The 25,212-nt window shown below is 39.4% G+C and overlaps 1 protein-coding gene across 4 annotated transcripts in view; it reads right to left on the reverse strand.

Annotated features, from left to right (window-relative positions):
• Positions 1 to 25,212, reverse strand: part of plxna1b (plexin A1b) — a 211,239-nt gene that overhangs the window by 148,257 nt on the left and 37,770 nt on the right. For all 4 annotated transcript variants that reach the window (XM_014993939.2, XM_014993937.2, XM_014993941.2 and 1 more), the window contains exon 3: positions 12,220 to 12,402. In XM_014993939.2, the coding sequence (XP_014849425.2) occupies positions 12,220 to 12,402 (183 nt within the window). The remainder of the gene's footprint in view (positions 1 to 12,219; positions 12,403 to 25,212) is intronic.

Consider the following 25,212-nt stretch of genomic DNA (forward strand, 5'->3'; position numbering starts at 1 on the left):
TTTTATGTAAGAATGTAAGTATAAGCTGTTATTACGAAAAGGGAAGTTGTTTGAGCTAGGTACGCCGTTTTTAAATACTTAAGACTCTTATTTTAAAGTAAGAAATTAAGTTAAAAACAGTGACAGGCAAAATATAGAAGATCTTAAGCATTAATAATACAGTGACAGGTTAACTTTTAGCAGCTAACTGCTAGCATCTGTTTTCAGCTGCTACACTATTTCACACTTCAAATGAGTCTGGATTGCATTTCATCATTTAAAGCTCAGCATCTCAAATGCATGCTACAGCTACATCACTCTAGATTATCTTTGAACTAATAGTTTAATGTAAAAAAAAAAAAAAAGCCTAGACAAAATGAGATAGATGTAGGGAAAACATCCCCAGAGAACCATAATAGGACTTGCTAAAGATGACAGAATGAAAAAAAAAAGCATTAAATCATGTTAATAAAGCGTTAAATCATGTTCTTTCAAAAACAAATAGTGACCAGGATGATTTCTCATTTGTGGCTGCAGAGAAACGTCAGCTATGTTTAGAATGATGCATGTCCACTTGATTCTTGTTTTCTACCCCTCTCCATTCATTGGCTGTATCTGCACTCTTGCCTTCATTAACGACTGCATGCGTTTAATAACGTGCATGGTGTGGTTGCCTGCAGCTTCTCCTCGGGGACCTTGTTTGTAGCACTTTAATTAGCCTAATCCAACAGTAACACATGGACAAAGGAGGAGAGGACTGTGCGGATGGCTGGAGAGTAAGAGGTGGCAGAAAAGAGAGGAAGGAGGGTAGACGGAGGACAATATTTCTGTCTAGCATTTGTTACTCTCCCTTCAACAAGCAAACACACACACATGCACGCACAGACCTCCATGTTGACTCTTGGCAGTGTCAGTAGCTGGCCAGGCCACTGTAAAACCCATAGAGAGGAGGAAACTGTCTCCGAAATGGCCACATGGGCTGTTGGTGGCCAACTAAACCTTATCCAGGGAGACAAAGAATCCAAACTGTGGCCAGACTAAATCACCAATTAAAAATAATAGTGAAGGCTTAATTGGTGTTAGCCAATTTAGAGTGGCAGTGTGCAATTATTGTTTCAGAGTAGATGTGGAGGAGACTGTTGGGAGCTTCGATGTGTATGTCTGGGCTAATTTAGCTGCTCAAAACAGTATTTAAGGGCCAGCACATTTTCACAGAATTGGAAGAGAGCGAGACGGAGGGGAACGCAGGTGTAAAGAAGGTAGATGAATTGAGAAAAAGCTTGGAAAAAGTTAAAAGAATACAAATGGGAGATGATGGGTGTGAAGTGATGACAGGGGCGAGGGGGAACGAAAGAAGATGCATAAACAAATACTAGCCTTGGGAATAGATGCAATCAGCTCGCTCAGTCAGCTAATGACCAAATCCACAGAGGAAAGAGAGGAGCAGAAAGAGTACTGATGGTTTGAGTGAAATGAAGGGAAGAAACAGAGGAACTGAGTGAAACAGAGAAAAAGCAGAGAGAGGGGGGGGGGGACAAGAGAAAAACGGCAGAGCGGAGAAATGGATGCACACATGACTAATTAATCAGTTTGAAACATTCAAACCAAAGAAAAGCATGGGTAAATATTTTACCAAGAGGAGACAATCAGCGATTAGTGAATGCAGATGGGGAGAAAAGAAAAGAGGGCTGCAAGGACAAAAAGAGGCAGTGAAAAAGATATAACGCACTGCAAGACAGTGAATAAAACCGGGGCCCAGCGAGCCCCTCTTAAATGCTCAATTCTTCATTTTTAAGGCTGTAGCAGATGGAAATTATACTGTGACAGGGTCAGCTGTACAAAGTCTTTTAACTGCGCTTTCTGCAAGCTCTGCTGAGCAAAGAGCCTTATATGGTGATAGAACAACAGCTACGCTGCTCACTGGTAATAAACTAAATAAAAATAATTCTCTAATTAGAGTGAACTTGTTGCCCTGCACAGAACTAAAAATGTGTGAGCTGGAGATTGCTGAACTGAATTAAGTTCATATCAGATGACACTAAAAATGCCTCACAAAAGTATTCATACCCTTTGAACTATTCCAGAGAGTTTCACATAATTATACATGACAGACCAACACAACGTAGAGCCTAATTGGGAAGTGGATGGAATCGAATACATCGTTTTCAAAACTATTAAAATTCCAATAAATCTTAAAAGTGCGAAATTTGTGTTTGGCCCCCTTTACTCCGATAATGTAACAAAAGTGACATGAATATATTTTCAAGTCAATATAAGTTGAAACGTATTCCAATTTGTCCAAACACCAGGATGTATGAATGGAGTTTGTGCATTTACTTAAGTAAAAGAAAGCAAAGACTGATAACAAAATATCTATTTTGACCTTTTCATGCTCCCAGAGCATCTGATGAAACGACAAGAAACCCTTCAAGTCAAACACATTTCCCTCAGCGTTACCTAATAACAGACTTCATGCGAGGATAAAACGGTGTGTGTTTTCGCTTCAGTACGCACAAGCGGCAAGCATCTTGCATCACTAAAGCAGAGGAACTAATCAAAACAATCTATTAAAAATCTATTAGGGTTGCAATGAGTAATCTGATAAGCCGCCTACAGTTACTCCCCATAGGGCTCTGTGTGCGCGAGTGTGTTTGAACTGCAGCGCTGTCTACATTCTTCACAGTAGATTAGCTAATTTGATGGTAACTCATATTCACACTCATCATTTGATGTAATGGAGCTGAAGAAGCTTCTCATATTCAGCTATTTTGCACAGATTTAAAGAAGCATCAGAGAGCTGTGTCTTGTTGAAGTACGCTTCCTACCTCTGGATGTTTTTATTCTTTCGTAAAAAGCTTTGTGGGTTAAGGGTTAAGCAGCCCACATGTGAGGTTCTTGAAAATTAGTGGAGAGCTGCACGGCATTCTTACCTGAATGTCGTACAGCTAAATTAATGCCTGGATGTTCGAATGAGTGTGTGAGTGTTGCTTAACGGCCTGCATGTGAGATAACAATCAAAGCTAAGCTATGCCTGCTGTGTCCCTCAAGATAACCAACACTCTAATAGCAAGGTTGAATAGCAGGATGCATCCAACCTTGTGTGTAAGGTTTTTTTTTTCTTGTTTTTTTTAAAGGTACAGTTGCCAAACTACAAAATATTTCCATCCTACCATGCTCCTACGGTTTAAAATCCTTTTTAATGCAACGCTAGAGAAATGCTGCAATTTAAAAGTGACCGATATAGAGTGGGGCAATGCAATGTTACAAATTCAAGTGGTGGTGACGTTCTGAATAGGATTGGTGAAAATCTTTTGGGTGCTTAAACTCTCTCTTTGACCGTTAGCATCTTGGGTAATGTAACCTGCGTCAACTGTGGCTCTCCCTATTCCATCGGCAGTGAGACTATCTAATATGTTGAATATCTTATTAGGATGCAAAGGGTGAATGAATCGGCAAACAGTTATTGCATACCCCAAATATCTTTTGCATTATTAATATTGTGCATGCTGATTTCACGGTGTATTTGTGCAGGAAATGGAGCCCCTCAGATGTAGCCGTTTTAAAATTGATGGAAATTTTAAACAAAATGACAGAAATGCCCTCGGAGTTTGATTGTGAAGTTGAAGCATGCAGAAAAAAAAAAATCCAATCATGAGAAATGAGCCATCAGATTACCCAAGTTAAGATATTTCTGTAACATTTGCTTAAAATCTCACCCTGGCTCCATCCACAGTGTTAAGTAGAATAAACTTGTTTATGACTTGCTACTTTGTTAGTCTTGGCAGATGTACGTCCATAGGTCTGGCTTTCTGCCATTCATCTGGTGTGATTGCAGTAACAATCCTAACCAGACATTGAATTTCCTTTTCCTTATGATTTTCTAAAACAGCTTTTATTCCCATACAAAATGACATGTTCATCAAGTAACGTACGTTGATGTTCTATCCAGAGATGCCTAATGGAGATGGCCTACAATCTCCCTCACTTGGAACACGAGAGCGTCCCAGCTCGCATCCTGACGTCTCTAATCTTCCCTTAAAAATGGATTCAAGCGTAATACATTTATTATTCATCTCCTCTGCTCTCTTTTCAACAGTCTCGCTTTCTCTGGGCTTTCCTTCCTGCTCTGATCTGCTCCTCACTTTGGCTCATTAACCCCTGGCAGCGGCGAATCAGGGTGGGGAACATAGAAGAAGTGAATGAGTGCAGCGACACGATGTTGGACCGAGCTAAACTGCTTTAGCACTGAGATTATCAAGGACTAAACTGTTATCTTCTGTAACATTAGGTGACATTGTGGCTCACTGTAACTTATCCTGCTTTTTTAAAGGTGATTAGCTTTGAACATTCATCGCAGTCCTTGTTAAATTCCTTCTAATAATTGACACTTGGATTACAACGTATATGTGAAGATTAGCCACAATGACTGCCAAGTCTTTTTTTTTTTTTTTTTTTTTTCTGTCACCTATGCTTGTTAGGGAGGCTGGAAGTATGGGTTATCAGAGGAGATACGACTTTGTAGGACAAAGGTGCAGAGACAGAGACGGCGGTTTTAATGAGACTGTGTGGGTGGATTCAAGCAGATAAGATGACATAAAAATCTTTTAAAAGGACCCCTCATTACCATCTACCCTTTCAACATAAATGCTACAATCCGTGTCTTAGTATGTGTTTGAATGAAAGCGTTGACGGTGTGCAGATGCAAACTTGCCACACGTATATTTATACAGGCACTATTTATTTTTTTTTATTTAATTTGAGAAAATGATTAGAGGAAAAAACAGGATCAGTGCATTTCTTGATCGACTATCATCAGCGAGTGGAATGTTTGATCAGACGGAGGAAGAGTAGAAGGAGAAAATGTGAGCAGCACATAAAACAGGAATACATAAAAGAAGGAAAAAAGAGAGAAGCAAAGAATCGTTTTACTAATTCATAAAATGGGTGGCACATATTGGCTAATTCAGACAAAAGAAAGAAGAGATAGATGATTATTGGGCATTGTTTGAGCTCATGGTGGTGCAAAAACAAAAACAAAAACAAAATCAGGGGAAAGAAACAAATCAAAAATGCCAGGGAGCGTCTTTAAAAATCACAGTGGATAAATCCTGACCCACTCTTCTTTGCATAATTGTTTGAACTTAGCCACATTGGGGACCTGTGTAAAGTCATCACAACTGGATATAAATCTGTACTTTGACGAGGCAACTAAAATCTTTGTCTAGAGGTGGTCTATGGCTTAAATTCTTTTTAAAAAAGTGATTTCCTGATTTTTAATGTCAGGCCTTACAATCTGCCTAACAAAAAAAGCCAACACATTGGCTTGGAGAGCTTTCAGACCCTATTGACTGAAACCATCATTTGAAAAAAGCAGCATGTACTTACTGCATTACCTTTGTTTGATACTGATCGCTTCTGTTCACTTGAATTGTCAAATAAAGACAGGACTGAAAAGACAACCTGCGACCCACCGACCAAATGCAGGGATCCCACATCCAGAGGCGATGCACCGCGGTCTGTGTGTGAGATTCGGCAATGCCAGCCCAAAGCCTCGACTGTGCCTCTGGATGAATGAGTTGGAGACATCATTCACAGGAAGATTGTGCTCATCCTCCAAGCTGACTGCAGCCACATGTGAGGACATGCCAGCAGATGGGAGAAAGACTCAGGCTGGCAATGATGAGAGATAATTGATATCCACATGCTTCTGTGGGATACACATATGTACACACATATGGAGGCAAATTTGGTCTCAATATCAGTAATATCAGTTTTTATTAAATAAAGTTATCTGTTATTTATGTGGAAAAGAAAAAAAAAGATTCAGTCATTAAAGTCAGGTGTGTACTCACTCTCTCAAACAAAAGCGCTGACTCAAACAACAAGTTTGAGTTTAGTCAGCCGATTTCATCTTGGAGATGTAAAAAAATAAAATACAGGTGAAATTAAAAAGTTGTTGGCAATGATCAACACAGATTTTTGGTTGTTTCTCTTTCCTTTTAATCCCATTGCAATTGCTTTGAAAATCATTGAGTTAAATAAGTGCCGTTATTTTTTTTTTCTCTTTTTTTTATTTTTGCTCTAAGTTGTAAGCAATATGTTAATACTGACATTTCAGCCAGAGATACGTCAGACTTTACCTCCTAGGTCCATTTCTCGTTACGTGTCTACAACAGCATTAAAAAAGAAATAGTTTTGAAGCATTTGATGTTTTATTTGTCCATTATTGGATTAAAAATGGTTCACTGTGGACTGAGATGTACTGAAGATATCCTGGAATGTGTAGGAGAGATAACTTGACATTCCTACTGCTCCGTCTCATCCTCCTAAAGCATCATCACAAACAAGTAAAGCCTTCAGTTTCCTCAGCAACTCTCTTTTTATCCACGATCTACAATGTAGTGTAAAGGGGACAGAGTGTGGACAATGCAAACAGTTCACACTCACCTTTGAAGGAGATTAGCAGATGGTATGAAATGTAAATATTTAGACATCAAACACTGATTTTTATCTGGTTTTTTTCATGGTGGCTCTTTGTGCAAATAAGCTTTCAAGGTTTTCTTGTTGTTATTTTTGCCCCTTCGTTGTGTTAAATTTAAAACTCCTGCAAGTTGTGGATAATGTGTAGGGTATAATTCAGTGGAGAACACAGTAAATGTATTTTTGAGTGCGTTTATTATGGAACATTGTGATTGGACTGGATGACTGTAACCCAAACAAGCAGGACATGTCAGGATTAAGTGCAAGAATAACTGATAAGTTTTGTTTTGAGGGCCTGGTCTGAACCTACATGGCTTCTGCCACGCCTGCTTTCTTTCATCCCGCTCTACATCTCTATCTCATGCTCCGCTTGTGTGCTTGTGTGTGTTTGTGTGACCTTGTGCGGCTGTGTGAACTAATGACCGAGAGCTACCAAACGCCTGCACAAAGCCGGTCTCTGTACTCATGCCCGGGCCAAACAACTCGTGGCTCGGGTGGTTCAGTTAGACGACGACACGAAACACATTCACACAAAACGAAGAAAAGTCAAGTTTAGACTTCCAGCTAAACAGAAAAAATATTTATGATTGTTTTTTTTGTTTTGTTTTGTTTTTTTCCAGACTCATTTTCCAGATCATTTTCAGATCATTGTATAAAAAGTGGAAAACTGGGGGAGTTCCCACAAAAAGTTTTGGTTCTCATTTGGGAGGAGAACATGCGGCATAGGGGAGGTGATAACATGGATGTAAATGGAAACCATAAAAACATGTGCAAGCCTGCACATGCAAGCACACAAGGGGATTTTTGACGAGACAGCATTATCCGTGAGAAACATAATCATCCATCAATTAGGCCCTGACATGGACTCCTAATGGTGACACACCAGCCCCAGTCTCAGAGGAATACGTCAGTGACTTTACGCAGAAAAATACACATAAAAGTGACAAACTGTCAGTTTTTATTAACCTCTGAATTATTATGTAACCCTTTAGCATTACAGCTGAATCCAAGTCATTACATTCATGGAAAGACATACAAATCACACCAGCGCTATATTATAATGGTTTGAAGTTCAAGGGCTGCATGATTTTGGAGAAGCACACAAACAAAAACTCATTGTTCAAATTTGCAACGACAATATTGATTGCTCTTAATTTCTCCTGATCTTTTCTTTTTTTCTTCCATATTCCTTCTATTCCCTCCCCTCTCAGTGACCTTTAGCATCTCCGTCCCTAAATTTCTTATAAATAGCAGTGAGATTCCATCTAACTGGTCAAATAAAATAAGAGGATGACCAGCATGAATGCAAGACCCTTGAAATGTAAAATATTTTTGTCCAACCAGTCCTTCAGATTCTTATGTTGCACCTTCTTTTTTGGAATGAAAATTATAATTTGATAAAAATGTGTTGCTCTACCAAGTTCCAAATTATATTACAGTGTAAAACAAAAACTTCCTTTATTTTGGATTTAAAGCAATAGCTAAGGCTATTATGGTCTACTTTACAATGGGTCAAAACCCAACCCAACATAAATTTGGAGCCAGAATTTGGAGGATTTCAGCAAGCCGGTGAATGGATTCATTTGGGCCACATCAACAACATCAAACTCTCAGACATGATGGGTGAGAGTGTGTAAAATGATTTGAGTATCCACAAATCATCTGTGGTGAGATTGTAACGATTACTTATTGTGGCAGCAGCATGTCAGGGTTCTGGTTTCTTATGCATGATATCAGCATAGACTGGTGGTCATGTTGGTGTCATGACCACCAGTCCCAACTAGAACCCTACCTTAGGGTTTCAGTTGCTAAAGCAAACGGTCCATTATTTGTCTGTTACTAAATAGTGTGCTACACTGAGATCCTTGCATGTTTGGTATGCAGGATTCCCACAAAATGGGTCTTGTGGCTTTGGAAAGCCACACACAAGTCCAAATTGCACATAGCCTGATTGACCAAAGCATGAACAAAAACAAAACCTTATGCTTCCAATTCAGAGTTGAAGTGTCTAACTTCACCACTGTTATTAGAAACCAGCCATTGTAACATATCATGGTGCAGTAGCTAGACGTCTGAAGCAGGAGTTTAACCCCTTTTTGTTTTAGATTTTATTTCTTGTGTTTGTTTATTTTCCTTCACAGGTGCACATTGCACTTAAAGCTAATCAGAGAAACAATCTAACAGTTTGTCTAATGCATGCTTAAATAAGTGCTTAAAGACAAGGCAAATTGACTTCTACTTTTATTTCTTGATGTTTTGCCTGTCATCCAAAAGGCATTTTAAGTTCGAAAACATGGGATTGAAGTATTAGCCTTATAAGCTGCAGGCAACAATCACACCAATGGGGCTGATGAGATCACTAATCTGGGCCTTTGTCACTTGACGTTCCAAACATTTCCCAACAATGCTGACGTCAGAGTTGTCACATGACAGAGAACTTGTGAAAATAAGCCGATGAAGAAAAAACATTTCTTAAAGCTCGTCTCTGAAAAACAAAACAAAACGCAGGACCAGGGAAACCTTTCAATGGACGAAGCACCATGTGGCCAGGACAGGAGACAGACAAATATTTGAGTTTACAGATATTAGTAATGTCATTCTTATCAGTTAGCTGTGCTGTCATCCAGGTACTGAATGCCTTCCTTAACATATCTGAGGTAGGCTAAAAGGTTTCAACCTTACTGAAACATCTTGTTTCTTGCCTCGCCTACCAGGAAAACTAGCCTTCTATGGCAACAGTGAGCTCCTGCTGTCTGCCATCAGAAACTGGGGGTTATCCTCACTGATCCACTGTTGAATGGGCATCAGGCAGCATCTCCACACCGGGCCACCTGAGCCTGGCACAGACAACAGACACCCAGCGGGCACTCGGGGCTCTGACCACCTGGCACAAAGGCTGTATGCACATAACAGATGGCTTACATTGCCCGCTGATGGTGTGCACAGCTGAGGAATCCTAAGTCTTGTCTGTGTGTAAATGTGTGCACAGAATCAAAAAAAAAAAAAAAAAAAAAAAAAAGCACAATTAGGTATTGGATTATTGACTGGAAGGCTCTCTTTTTGTCTCCCCTCTCCCCCAGACCACCCATAGGGACTTTGAATGTGTGTGGAAGTGTGTCCCTGTCATGGTCAATGCCCTTTTATTGTCAATGCTCAAAAAGTCCTGAGGTGCAGAAGTGGCCAGTCGCCTCTTTCTTTAGTTGAATAATAATTGATGTGTACAGCAGTAACTCAGGTGCATCACTTATTCAGACAGAAAACCAGGGACTACGGAGCTCATGTTGTGTTGGGAGACGGAAAACTGGAGAAAGGCCGAGGAGCTGAGTAAAGCAGAGCCCTGCTAAAGTTACAAACAGCTTCATTCAGAAAACTGAAAAAACACATTTTAAACCACACAACATGAACATTTTATTAGGATTTTTGCATGATAAGTCAACATGAAGAAGTGCATAACTGGAAAATTGGAAGAAGACGATTTTCTCAGTTTATGAATAAAATTCTGAAAAGTGTGGTTTGCATTATAAAAAAATTGCACCTTTTAACAATGGCTTTTCAATGAAAGTCAAAGTTGGAAGTGAATAAATAACTACAAAAGTGCAACGTCTTTAACCGTAGCAGTGACTGGATGACCACTAGAATTAAGTGGACATCACCCCTTTTTATCACTTCCCTCTTTCCTCCATCTCCTATTGCTTCCTTTATCTGTCTTACCGTTCTATCTTCCTTCCTGTTCCTACATCTCCTCGATCTGTGTCCCATCAAACCCTGACTCATTAGTGAAAGCTTCCCATGTGAACGTCCCTGAGAGTGAGTGTGTCAAGCAGAGCACAAAGGGACTTCATTAGTGCTCGCTTTAAACATGTTGTTTATGCCACTGCTTTGTTGCTCTGGACAACCTTGAACATCATTGTTAATTAAAAATAGACTGAAAGGAGATGGCACGAGCTATCAAAGCTCTCCCGTCTGCCCAAATGATGAATCAGGAGGTGAATCTAAGGGAAAATGAAGTAGTGTACTTGAAAGGTTATTAAAAAAAGAAAGATGCTCCAGGATCCTTAGAAGAAAGATCCATTTTTCACACACCGGTTGTTTTTACCTCAGCCCTTCAATCAATCCTTCCATCTATTTTCCTCTAAAAGTGCAACTAAAAAAGCCATTAATTCATCCCAGCATTTTATGACTTCATGGCTATCGGGAGTCTCAGAGTGCGAGTATGTGTGTGTTGTCAAGGTTTTGTATTCTGGTCCCTCACAGCACATCCAGTCTTTTCTGAGACGATATCCTCTGTATTTTTTTCCCTGTACTTTCGGAGGCGGCCAAAAGAACTGCAAGCTTCTTGTCTTTGTTGTTAATGCACACGAGAGCAACGCAACAACCTACTTCCCAAGTGAGATTCCACACACAAATATACCTCAACCGGAGTGGATAACTCGGCGCTCGGAGGGAGAGGCACGTGAGAACAGCTGAGAAAATAAATCGGTTGTTGCCAAGCTAAGTGAATGGGCGTCACGCTGACAAATGCAAAGCACTGAATCTTAGTCAACTTGTATTGTTTGTCTTCTTCCTCATAAACACAAACACAGACACGCACACGCAAACCCACGCCATCACAGGAGAACGCATTATTGCACATACGGTGAGTGACAAACACACAAACGCCGCATGCATACGCAAACAGGCATTAAAGGCACAAAAACACACAGTCTGATTATACATTCATAATTTTGAATGGATGACAGGTCTTGAGCAGTGAGGAGGGGAGCGGGTTGAATTCTAATGAGTCGCCATTTACATGAGAGTCCTTTTCTTTATAAACTGAAATACACAGAGAAAGTCTCAGACGTTCAAATTACACAAGCAACATAAAAACTGTTAGTTTATGTCTACCTACCATACATTCACAAAACAAAATTCGTAGTGAACACATACAGTTGTCATAATCATCCTTCCTCTGTATAAAGATAAAATAAAGGAACACACTTGTTTCACCGCTGGGGGAAAAATGTATCTAAAGTGGGAATGAACTCTTGCAAAGAAAACTGGTTTTACTTAGAGGTCTCAGCAGAGAAGCCCTCTTTTGGCCAAGTTATAGTTTTATGTATTTTTATGTCATATGCCTACTACTTCATTTAAACCTTTGAAAGAGTCTGCTGAAATGTCCAGTTAAGAAAAGGCCAATGACCAAAGAGAGAAAAGCGAGGAAAAGCATATCCACATTAAAAACTTTGAATGATTGCACAGAATAAAGAAAAACCTCTTTCCGTTGTCAGAAAAATCAATGTATTCAGATATGTTTATAAATAATTAGCATGCAACCCAAATGTCATCTAACAGAGTCATCACACACCATCTCGGTGCAGTGTTTTTCCACTGCGGACAATCGTCCAGTCTTAAAGAGAGCTTCCACATCCAGCTCACTTATGCACAGTCAGCTCAAGTCCTCAAAAGCTGGTAGTTGTCCAAACAGCTGCTATATTTGTCTTTTAGTCATTTTGGTTTACTTATGCACAGACACAGAGGGGCAGTTATTTAAAGAGTATCAAATAGACATTGCTTTACAAGCTATATCAAATGTCTCCAATAGAAACTGAAGCCTCTCAGTTCATAGATCAGTAAATCGCTGCTTGAATTTAAAACGCACAAAGGCTGCTTGCAGCCAAAACCATTTGAGCAAAAAGTAAATCAAGACAACAAAACCAAAGAGCATCTGTTCAGTTTGTGTAAATCAGATCATTAGAATAAACATCCAATCAATCCTACCTTCTTCAGTTTACCATTGCGTGTACCGACAAACGCCACCGTGTTGCCACGGTAGTCGTAGGCAGCCACCGAAGTCATGCCATCATCTTTGTCTATGAAGAGAGGGGTGCCCTCAATGGTGCTAGTTCCTCCAAGAGGCTGGTTGAAGTCTTGTCCACAGAAGTTGTCGTCTATCTGCAGAGGCTGCAAAGTGAAGACAAAAAGTTAGCAACGAGGCACAAGACCTGACATTTTCCCAACATAATAAAACATAATAGCCTAAAGATGCACACCCCAGCCCCCCCAAAAAATTATCTCCTGACCAGAATTAGCTAAGATTATTGACACAAGCAGTTAGCACCAATCCAGATAGTCAATATGTTCACCTTTTTTCAACGAGTGGACAGAAAAAAACTAAAACAGTACAATAGCAATCTTTGGTGTGGGCACTGTTACTGAGTGATGACTACTCAAAGTTAGCCATAAAATAATCAAAAGGGAGGGAAAAAAGATGCAAAAAGCCACTTAAAAAGAAACTATTTTCAAGAACATGTTGAAACACTGCGACACGTACGTCTCATAAATTTTCCAGAATTCAAACAAACCAGAATATCCCTTTAATGTTTTGAGTCTTTACTGAGAACTGAGGATAACAGAAAGTCCACTCGGACCCAGGACTTGCAGCACTTCATCCTAAGCACTCCCAGAATCTTTTCAAAACAGATCTTAGAAGCCCCCAAGCTGTGTTCAAGTCCGCATGGAGCTCATTTCCATCGCCCAGTGGGGATCGCAGTGAAACCCATTGGTCTCTATTGCTTCTGATTCCGTTGCTAACACAGTAAATAGGTTATTCAAATAAAGAACAATTCATACCAACAAGCTGCATTCTAACAAGCACAATCCCACCCAGCAAAAATCTTTTTCCTCAGCTGTGTTCAGTCACAGTGGTTACACCGCGACCATGTGACAATATCGAGAGCATTCCGATATCACGAGGGGCACATCACCCAAGGCGGATCATTGACCCATATGATCCCTTAACCAGTCACCACACACACTCAGTCAGCCCATAAGGCATTAAAAGGGGTTCAAGTGGCAAAATGAATGAAACCTTTTGTTTGATGATGAATGACGATGTTAAACACATTTTGTAATTTTGTAGACGTTTCCTAGAATCAGGCCGTCGTTATTATTGTTGGATTAGCGATCGGGTTGGACTTAATTTAATTATTGGCAGCAATATTAAGCTTCTTCGACTGCAAATTGATATTTATAAGAAAATAACGAGAGCCACCTACATCGGACTAAGAAAAGGGATCCTGGTTAGGACTGAGTGAAAGTCAGACACAGTTTGAGTCATTTCTGCTTTGTGTTACTGACAAGCAGTACATTGGAGCAGAAGAACACTAAAACCCAATGGCCGTCAGTGAGTTAACACACACGCACACACACACACACTTGCACTTGGGGGAGTGTGTAAATAGCAGTGTAATCCACAGACTTATCACTACATCATCTGATTGATCCACACAGGAGAAAAGATAACACCTCCCCCCTCCACACACTCTCTCCCGAATGATCTACCTAAATTGCCTGCAGCTCAGCACACGTCAATAAAGCCTTTTTCTGCGTTTTTCGACATTCTCGTTCTCCTTTAAAGCCTGTTTCTGGCACCAATAGGAACACTGGAGTTCTCACTAGGCAATCTAACCGCTTGTATACCTGAACTTTTCCATTTTGTCGTGTTGCGAACACAAATGTCACTGTATGTCAATGAGATTTCACATGATGGAGCAACAAAGTAGTATTTAATTGCGACTTGGAGGCTAAATGTGACATGGCTTTAAGGGTTCTGCCCACATGAAAATATGAAGTGTGGTAAGCATTATATGCAGCTCCTTTTACATTCATATCCCAAAGTAAAACCCACTGTTTCACATAAAATCCCACAAATAGGGTCTGAATTCTCTTGCATGGCACCGTTTTGCTCTAATTGCTTCAAGTCACCCTCATACACCTAAATATGCTCCCCAAGAAGTGTTGAGGCTTTCTGCTATCCTACTTCCTCTGAAGCAGTTCTTTCCCAATAATTAAAAGGGATCATTTTCAGCTCATAACTGAGGGTGTGTTCAAGTAACAGAAACACACAGCTATAACTGGAAACTACATTGTTTTGTAACCGCTGACGCCTGAGGGGTAAATTCCTTCTCTCAAAGATAGCCGACGACGCACTCGCTACAACGCCAATATGGTCTAATAATCCTGCCGCGTAAAAAACCAACAAACACATTAAATCAAAAGTATTCTTTATGAACAGATTTGCCACAAGCAAAATAACTATGACCCTCATCTAAACTAGGGACAACAACTTTATAGTCATGCGAGAAATAAGAAATGAAAGAAAGAAAACGTGTTTGTGTCAGTCAAACCACAAACACATGACATCGTGCCTGAGGGACACAAACAGAGGGTTAATTCATCACTGCAGCTCCTAACATCACTGTGTACAGATTTCACAAGACCCCCCAAAAGGGTTAAAACATTCTACAACAATGCATTATACATTAACATGAATACCCCACAGCCTATATAGCGCCGTCTCCCTGGGGCACATAAAGGTACAAGTTCTTCAGTTTTCCTACAATCTGGAAGCTTTAAACAGCCGAGATCAGTAAGGAATAAGAGCGGAGTCCCTTGAGGATAGGCAGCCTTTTACAGGGGCAACTTTCTGAGTATTATGCAATTTAACGCAACCACAAATTCCCAGGAGATTTAGGGCCAATAGCCGTGATGGAAGGAGCGTTTCTCACAGTGGTCTCTGAAGGTTATTGGCTGGATACTGTACTTAAAGTTCTGCTGTTTTTGTTCTTTCCGTTTTTGTTTTTTGTTTTTTTAAAGCCAGTAAGCAAAGACTAAAAGTGTAAAACCTTCATCTGACTTTGGCAGCATAGAGTTGGAAATGAAGAAACGAAGGTTTCCTATTTTTATCTTCTTGAAGTTAATGTGCTGCATGCATCAGTAATTGGTATCGAAAGAGAAACTGTGTTTTCAATTGAATTTCTAAAATTTTTCCAACAAATTTCAAGATTGTGCACTTTTCCCCAAGTGAGATTTCTATGCTTTTCCATCACATTTCTTGATGTTTTACAAATGTGGTTTTATTATCAGTCCGTTTCATCCATCATTAAAAATATGCTGATGTGGCCTTTAATTTGCCAGCAGAGTAAAGAATTTTTTATTATGACAGCTAGTGTCACCAAACATTACACTTATAGACAACTTGAATGCATGGTACTTAATCGGGTAACGTTTTCTGCACACCAGGCAATTCTTTGCAGAATGCTTGCTGCTTCCTATTACAATTATAAATTTAATCAAGTAGCAAACAAAGTGCTAGAGTGACTGAGGTTTTTCCCTACTGACAAAAAACAGTGTTTTGAAACTACTATTGGAGAGCTACAAGCACCGTGTGTATTAAGCTGTCAACCTGCGCAGATAGAAATACAACTATAATGAGTGTGTAGTATATTGTTTTTTGTTTTTTTTGCTTTTGTTTGTGTATCCAAAGTCAAAATAACACTGAAACATTTTTTAAAGAGTGCTCATGTGATATTGCTGATGTTGAAGGTCATAAAGAAACGTGTGACTCACACAGCTAACACAATATATGAAGCACATCAACACCAACACAAGCTAAGCTCTTAGAAAAAGCAGGTCATGTGTTAGTGGACAGCAGAGCGTTTGCTTCCTCATGGGTGGAGCCGTTTTACTCTATTTTATGGTGCAAAGCACTGAAATATCGTCATTCCTGTGGCACCAAACACGTGTGTGCGCACAGCAACACTGACTGATTGCAGATGTGGGGAGGCTGAAGTGCGCTGAAGGAACTGATTGAATAATCATTCCTCTATTATTGCCACTTCTTTAACATTATGAGTCACATAGATAAGCCTGGGCAGACGTCACCCGATACTCTACTGGGATTTGTCAATGTGACGCCTAGTGTCAGTTAAACATACGGAAACGGCAGAGTACAATAGTACTACATAGAAGATCCTGATAGGATACGCTGCTCTTGATTACAGCTAATCAGGTGGGAGAAAAAGACATGAAAAAACCCCATAAAACCCTCATTCAGCATCATGCAAATAAACTGGACATCCTGTTGCATCTCACGGGTGCCACATGTCCCTTTAAATAACAGCTCAGGGAAATAAATACCAACATGGAAAGCTGCCTGATAATAAATTGAGTGGACAGGACATTACAGTTACAACTGTAGTTCATCCGTGTGTGTTTTTCTGCCAGCACTCGTGCATTATCAGCTCTTTCTTCATCAAGACATCAAACATGCATCACAGTGATGCTTTTCTCTGTGTGCGTGCACGAAATGGCCTACTTTCACAAGCGTCACCATTTGAATGTGTGTGGGAAATATCAGGAAGTGAAAGTTATAAATAAGTGAACATAACAAACAACATGCATATATGTATATATACACCCACTAAGTAACTGCAACTTTTATTCTGTCCATTGTTCTGAAAATATAAAGAAATTGCCATAATTAATACCATTTTAAATAAGAAAAGACATTATTTTGTTGCATAAAATGCAATAACATTGCATTGGGTTTTGTGGGCGCCATGATCACTTTTAGAGAAGACTTCATCTGCAGCTGAAAAAAATATTTCTCACATCAACCAATTCATGGCTGACCAGCAAAAAGGTGCTTTAAAAAAAAAGGAACCTGGGTGCAGTGGGGTAAGTTCAGTGTTGAAAGCTCTACATGCAGACCTTGGGAACCTTCAGGAGTTGGCTTGTCTTCAGAGCAGTGCTTGCAAAATCTGTCACCACATGTTTAGGCCACAATGGATGGGGAGATATAGAAATATTGCAATGCATTGCACAAGGATTAATATCCCTTGAACTTTTTAAATTTTTTTATTTTCTCATGTTGCAACCACAACCTTCAGCATTTTGTAATGGGAATTTATGTGCTCAACCCACATGAAGATGGTGGCTAAACTGAGATGTGGAGGGGAAATTACTCATGGTTTCAAACATTTTTTACATATGATAAACTGAACATGTGGCTCACATTTGTATTTACCCCTCGATTAGAATCACCTTCCACTACACTTGCAGCTGAAATTCTTTAGGGGTGTGATTCTAGATGTACACATCTAGAGATGGTTAAGTGCCTTACCACAGTAGATGGGGCTGAGTACAAATGCACACAAGATTTTTTTGTCTAGTTAAAAAAAATATACGCATCATTTTCTATTTCCGTCATTGCTCTACTTTGCCCCATGAACCCTAAAATAAATTCAACGAGGTTTATTGTTGTAGTGCTAAAAAAAATTATTAAAGTTTTCAGGAATGTGGATGTTTTTGAAAGATGTTATGGAGAATGTGCAAAAAAGAGAAACGATGCTTTCTAAATGCATACAAATCCTAGCAATTATTGTAAAATTAATATTTGCAACAAGCTCAGCGTCAATTAGAAACCAGAGGAGGACTAAATGGTGCCCTCAAGCAAAGTAGTTAACCTCTAACAGAGCAGCTCTGTTTCCAGCAGGGTAAAAATGGAGTCCAAGCAGCAACAAATATTTAAACAAGATGAAATATGGCAAAGCAGATGATTAAACATTCTGAACTTCAAGATTAACATTCTGAACTTAAGATTATTACGAAAAGAAAGCGCTGGATAAATCTACAAACAGGACATTCGTAACCACATGAAAACAGCTAAGAAGGAAACCACCAGCATGTGCAAAACACGCACATCACTTCCCCTCGCTTCCTGATTACATCTGATAATGATGCATGCAGCACGCCACCCACACACAGTACCGATCAATACATAATTACACTGACAATTAGTATCATTAGAGTGGTGCTATAGCTGCTAATTTGTGGAGCTAAACACTCTTCAGAGAGGGAGAGAGGTCAGAATAAAATAAGCAGCTCTCACAGTCTGTATGGGGTCCTTTCCAAAGGTTTCCTATTGTTTTGTAATGACAGGATGAGAAGGATATTCAAATGTAACAAGATCAGCGGGAAAAAAAAAAAAGTCCAAATTTCCTTTCTGAAACACAGAATTTCTCTCCTTACTTTAAAAACTATCACATAGGCAGATATTAAATGACCCAAGCTCATTAGTTTGAAATAACTTTTAAAGGATGCCGCTCCACTGACGTCTCCCTGCTCGACTCATTTAGTCTGTCAATTATCTCTTCATCAACTCTGGCTCAATTAATCAGGTTTAATTACTTAAACACATTTGCTGCCATATCCTTTTAGATTAGGTCCACAGAAATGAGATGGTGTCTTACAAAAGACCACAAGAGCATCGCACTCATTACATGATATCCTTAATGATGGATTTAATCGGGTTAGAAGATGGTCTCGCAGTCGATTTCAACTCGCCTTAGCTGTGAAACGGTAATCCAAATCTCCAAAGTGATCTCGACTCGTTTCTTTTTTAATACAGAACGCAATCCGTTTCAAGAAAATAAATGCTACTTTAACAAGGGCTACAATAAAAATGTCAAAGTACAGAAAGTCCTCTAGAAAACTTTTGAAAGCTAAGCCTTGAACGATGTCTTTCAGTGCTTGCGTCTTCCGTTCCGCTGCAAGCAGAAAGCAGATTCAGATGTGATAAGATGCTTTCCACTCAGCTTTTCTAAGCAACTCAAACTGAAACAAAAATGAAGAAAAACCTGTGGTTTAACTGGAACTGTGGCCTTTACAGAAGAGATAGAACTTCACATACTCATGGCTTAAATTTATGACGACAGATTAAGAAAATCTTTCAATATTGCCAGGTATTTAAAAGGTTTTAATAATCTCTCTACCCATTACAGACCAGGTGGTACGTTATTTGGTGCCATTAAGTGTTGGGCAATATGGACTTAGAATTTTATCACCATATTTTTGTGGTATTTATAGAAATAATTAGCGTCAAAAATGTTTTAGAAATTGAACATGGTTATGACTATATCTCGCTGCATAAAGTCCAAAGAACACACACCATGCTCTTAAAAGTGAAACTAATCTAATTCAAGGCCCTTAACAAAATGGATTCTGAATAAAACAACTCCACATTTTCATTTATTCAAAAATAATCGTATTTATTAATGTTCCTGTGGAACCAAAGGTGGGTGGGGGGAAGCAGCATTTGCAAGGTTATCCTTTATTTTTGGGGCTTACAAACATAATTATGACAATAATATTTTCTTTTCTAGGATGACAAATTTTATAAAAATTGCAAATCCTCAGTGTCAGAAAGACACTGACTCAAAAATAAAGTCAAATTAAACTCCTATTACCATGTTACAGATATTGTTAGATGCAGCTTTTAAAGACTTAATATGTTGAAAATTAAAGTTTCAGTTTTAGTTTTTAGTGTTGATTTTTTTCCCTTGTAAATGTACTTTCTGCTTCTTTGTATTTCGTTTTCCATGTTTCTAAGAACAATAGTGCACCATCCATGTGAAATAAACTAAACATCTCTACCTTGAAAAGCCTTAAATTTATGGTATTGTTAAAATAACAATTCTTTAAAAAGTAGTTGGCATATCATTTAATAAGCCATGTCACAATATCATTACAGAAATAAGATTTTAAATGGCATGCGACACTAAACTAACGAGTAAATCTAATCTTAAATAGAAACAGACAACCTAACTATTGATTTCAGGTTTAGTTTCAAAATCTCACCTTTGACACTGCTGGGCAGACAACAGCTGGTCCACGCGGTCTTTGAAAGACGTTTACTTAAAACCGACTGGTTTTCTAGGATTGATTCTCTGATTGATGCCCTGACTTGTGCCAAAGTTCAAAACTCTCCCATCCATCTTGTAATCAAGAGAAAACACTGTGACAGTTTGAGTAATCCGTTGGAACGAGAAGAAAAATGGCAGAGTGGCACTTCCCATGAGAACGGGGAATATATTAACTGCCATGGGAGGAAAAGACCAGCTGCACAATGCCTTACTGTCAGCATGACGTTAGAACATATTACAATTGGGGTCTGAAAGTGATTGGTAGCTCTGGGTTTTGACAGTCTGCATGACATCTTTAGTCATTCAGACGAAAAATGTAAATTCACCGAGAATAAGGAACACCAGAATTGTTCGATTAGATACACTTGCCTTTAACTTTTTACAACTTGATAAAAAGTCGTTTGGTACTTTTCATTACCAAATTAAACACTACTTAAAGAGTAAAAATGTATTTTCTAGAGCAAAGAGGCTTTATGACTGTCTCAACCCAGAATATTTCAGACACACAAGAAGACGTGCGCTTCTGAGCACCTCATTAGTATGGCACCTACACTGGAAACACACACACACACCCTGTCAAAGGGGCTCCGACACACACTCTGAGGGTTGACATGACGGCGAGACATATGGCTGAAGAGGACAGAGCGCTGGCCAGGTGAGGGACACCGATATTATTCGTGCGGCAGTCGGTGTTCAATCACGCTCTCCTCCTCTCCTTTCCCTCTTTCTGTCATCCACCCTTTTCGCAAGCTGTTCTTGGCAGCGGCAGTGAAAAAAAGTTCTGAGGCCATCACTCTTCCTCTGGCCCTGCTCTCCCCTCAGCCGGTGAATCATTGCCTCTCTCCTTCCTGAGCACACTGGCTGTAAAAGGCTTGCTGCTCCCTCCTTGGCCGTTTGTCGTTTCCTCTTCTCCTCTACTGCAAAGTTTTTCCTCTTAGTCCATTTCATCAATTCCTCCTTCCTTGTGTCCATCTCTGTTATTTCCCCAGTTTTTCCCCTCCTTGTTTGGCTGTGGTTTAGCTTTTTTTTTAGTTTGTTTGTTTTTATATATTTGTGCAGAACCGAAGATAAGAGAAAAAAAACCCTCTGAATCAAAGAAGAGATAATCAGTCTTTCAACTGATTTCTAAATTGAATTTAGCTCAAAATGGTGAAAAATCTGACATTACCTCTGTACAATGACAATGCCTTGCTCATAATTGCAAATCAAAGATTTCTACACTTAAATATTGAGCCTCATTGCTGACAAGTACATAACCAGCTTAATTCAACACAAACTGATTTTGAGGTTTTTCTTCAGTTGCCTCCAGAAGATCACTTGCATTTTTCACCTCGTTTTCCTCACATCCTTATCTCCTTACTTCAAATTTCTCCACTCTCTTATGCAGTTTTCTTTGGCATCCAACTCTTCCTCTGGTTCGGGCTCCCTCTGGTTCTTTCATTTTTATCTCCACCTACATCTTGCACCTCGCTCTCCTTTTGGTTCAGGCGGCCTCGCTTGTTTAGTTTCTGCAACATTCCTGTTCATCCTTTCATGCTCTCACCTCTTCTCTCCTGCTTCCCTTCCCATTGCACTCCCTCCCATATTTTCAGTCATCTCTCCTCCTCGCTCACTCCTAACTTAGCGACTCGCCTCCACCCTTTCGTTCTCCTTTTGTGGAAATGGTTTGTATTGATCCACTCTCAAACTGGGGAGAAGGTCAGAGGTTCACTAATAAAGCTCAGGGACAAAACAAGACCTACACACACACCACAACGCTGCACACAAACACAAGACAAATATAGCCCGGTGGCAGAGCTGAGGTGCTAAACGCTATACAGTGAGCGTCAGCGCTTTGTCGAGGAAAACATATTTTACCAGACCTGCATCTAATGCGCCTGACGATTTGTGTTTACCAAAAACAGATGAAGTTCAAATGCGATAGTAAAACACACCAGCTCGATGACGAAATGAAGATCTAAGCTTCACACAGGAGGCTGATGGTGCTCCTGGTGATCAATCATGGCTCTGTGGTTAACAGCTGTCCATGCCTGTCCAGCCCACCACCCACAAACCAGCCCTGCCTTGCCCTCGCCTCTGCACCATGACAGGGTCAACCTGAGAACATTCACCATCAGCATTAAGGAGCGTTTCCCACACTGCTAAGACTGCATTTCAATTGCTCAAGTTGTTCAGCGGGAACTTTTGGGACTCCGTTTCATGCATTAGTTTAGAATTTCGACAGTTTCTACCACAACAACTGTGGTGTAAAGATTTGATTTTTATGTTGGCTTTTTATTTATGCTCAAACTGTTTTTGCATAAGATTAACAGTAAAGTATTAAAAATTTAATATATATATATAAAAAAATAACTCAATCTAAAAATTCCCTTAGATCTATTGCAGTGCACATGTTCAGCAACAGAGGAGGGGAGGGTGTGACAGGGGGGTTAACAGTTTTCAACTATTTCCCAACGAATCTGTTTAGCTTTCCAAAGGCAGTGAATTGTCCTTGGACTTGGGCATGTTTCATCAAATTGAAAAAAAAAAAAAAAAAGGAGCCAACTGAGGAAGAGACAACTTTACAAGATACCGGAAATACTAAATGAAGAAGCAAAGTTTACTGGTTTTATCCTTTGAGTTTTCAACATGTCTGCTGTGGAACAGGACTGGATATAGAAATGTTTGCAACCTTTTCTGAGTTCTGATAAGGATATGCATTCACTAACATGTATATAATAAAACTGATGCTGGAAGCTGCAAGTGTGCTAGCATACAACTTATTACGCTAAAAGCATTTTTTTAAATTCTGACCTAAAAATCATTTTGTCTTTGTTTAAAAACAGTAAAAACTAAAACCCTGTTTTACAGCAACTTTTTTTCTGGCACACAGTGTGACGTCACCTCTGCCCCCCAATACAAACTACTATTGGGAGTAGTTTGACCACCATTTTACATTTATTCAACAGCAATCTGAACTCTACTACATGTCTTAGATGTAAGAAACTGCTGCTGTACGCTTCATTTAGCCATGCCAGGAACATAATGTTACTAGACAGCAGGAATGACTTCATAAGGTGTACAGAAAGCACACTCTACGTACTCTGTCATTAGTGATCTTTCGCTGCAGATCATGTAAGTTCCTAACACTGCAGTGTTTCTGGCTTAGGTTGTTTTCCCATCTGACATCTAAAAGCATTCAGGGCAAAGCTGAGCTCAGTGCATACAGCATTTCAGAGTGTTATTTCCAAGGTAATGAAAATTCATTAAATCTGTGGAGGAAACTCAAACATCTGTAAGTAGTAATTTATTCAAATTCAACTTATGCTCTCTTAACCATTTTAATTATTTGTTCTTGTAGGACCTTTACAAATATACTGTAGTGATAGCTGAAATATAATTATAGCAAAAATAATCAGATTTTACAACTGTGTTTAAAAGAAAGATGTTGTACTCAGACTTATTTTTAAAATATGAAGTAACTCGACCACACAACCAGATTTAATGCATGACTGCATTATGTAGAGTGTTGCTTTTTCACCAGGTTATATTAACGAGTATGTGGATGTTTCTGCCTTAATAAATTAAGGGATATTTAGATCTTCTGTGAGTGGTTATCTTGATGTTTTGTTCCATTGTCTCCGTTTTCCTGCTGGCTAGTTAAGTTATTTCACACAGTCCCTGTTTCCACACTGAAAAAATGATCTCAGATTCAAGCTTTTGTGGACCTGAGGTCTAGGCCTGTTTAGGGCAGCTGAAATTAGGTCAGTTTTAAGGGGCACTGGAGCAGACATCATTAACCTGACGCTGACCTCCTAGGTCTTGCTGCTGGTCTTGGGGTCAGCTAGTCAGCTCTTTTGTGAAGCCATTACATTGTCATTGATGACAGTTTTCAAGGGACGGCAGGTTTTAAGAGGTTGTCTGAGTGATAAATTATTGGTGGATGCAATCCTCACCAAAAGCACAGAAACCATGGTAACAAGCCGTACAGAACGGGATTGGAGGAATAAAGGAGGGATGGAGTGAGGCATATCAGTGAATTTATGAGTAAATGGATCAATGAATCTGTGGCAGGGAGCAAACATGAAGGTTGCAGCAGTAAAACATTAAATGTTATCTTGGTGGCATGGTATGTGTGAGCAAGGAAATTCTTGAAGTGAAAGAAAATCTAATGAAATATTTATAGGTCTGCATGTGATTGAGAATTTACTAGGGTTTGGTGAAATTTCCAAATCAAGCTCCACTTTCAACATCTAAGTTTGGTAAGAATATATTACCTGAGAATTGTTCAATTTTAAATGTATTCCTTTGTATTAAATAAAGGCAAAAAAATTGGTCAACTTGTTAATATTTTACATCTAAAATATTTAACACTAATAGCTGGAAGATTGGAAGAAAATGCTTCCAATGCTTTTCTTATGGCTTCACATCTTTCTTAGGAAATCAGGAATGGGTAAAATATGCATTAAAAAGAAAATGTTTTACAAAAACCAGAAAGTAGAGATGATTTTGATTATCTAAATAGTGAAATTAGTTGACATGTGTGACATAGAACCAGGTCATCCAGCAATGTGCACCAACAGTTCTGTTTAATCAAATGAGATCCTCTGTCTTACAGCCTTAACATAGGCAGTCTTATGAACCAGGAAGTGGAAATTAAAGCAACAAAGAGAGGAAAAACCATCATCTCCAGTAATTCTACAGAATGTAGCAAGAGAGAGGTAGAGGAGACGAAAAGCAGCACTTCCAGAAATTCACGTTACTTTTCACAAGTCTGTGCCCTTATGCTAATGACGACTAACAAAGGCAAAAATTCCCATTCCTCTAAATTATCCGACTCCATTAGATGCAAAACAAGCTGAAGGCTTTTTGTGCATTTCATATTATAACAACATCTGAAATCAGAAATATGTTGACTTACAAGGAAACGCTTTAAAACACTTTTTGTAAATGTGAGGTCTAAAAGGTACATCTCGTCCCCTCCAGTGTTGTAAAGTTGCTAGTGCAACTTCATGCATGTGTCTGTTTAAGCAACGTTTTCTGTAATGCATGCAAGGCCATGCTTTGTGGCTCAGCTGGTGAAAAACAAGTCTAAGTTGTAGTATTTCCCAGGATCTAACACTGCAGAGCGCTGAATCATGCCGAATGCATGAGTGTGGATGTGCCTGGGTGCTCCTTCTGAGTGACAGTTCACAAATCCAGGGGACTGGGCTAATGATGTCCCCTGTCTGAGTGAATCAACACGCCA

This window comes from Poecilia mexicana, unplaced genomic scaffold (assembly GCF_051168715.1).
Source record: "Poecilia mexicana isolate PSO_F unplaced genomic scaffold, ASM5116871v1 scaffold_5, whole genome shotgun sequence".
In the NCBI taxonomy this organism is placed as follows: Eukaryota; Metazoa; Chordata; class Actinopteri; order Cyprinodontiformes; family Poeciliidae; genus Poecilia; species Poecilia mexicana.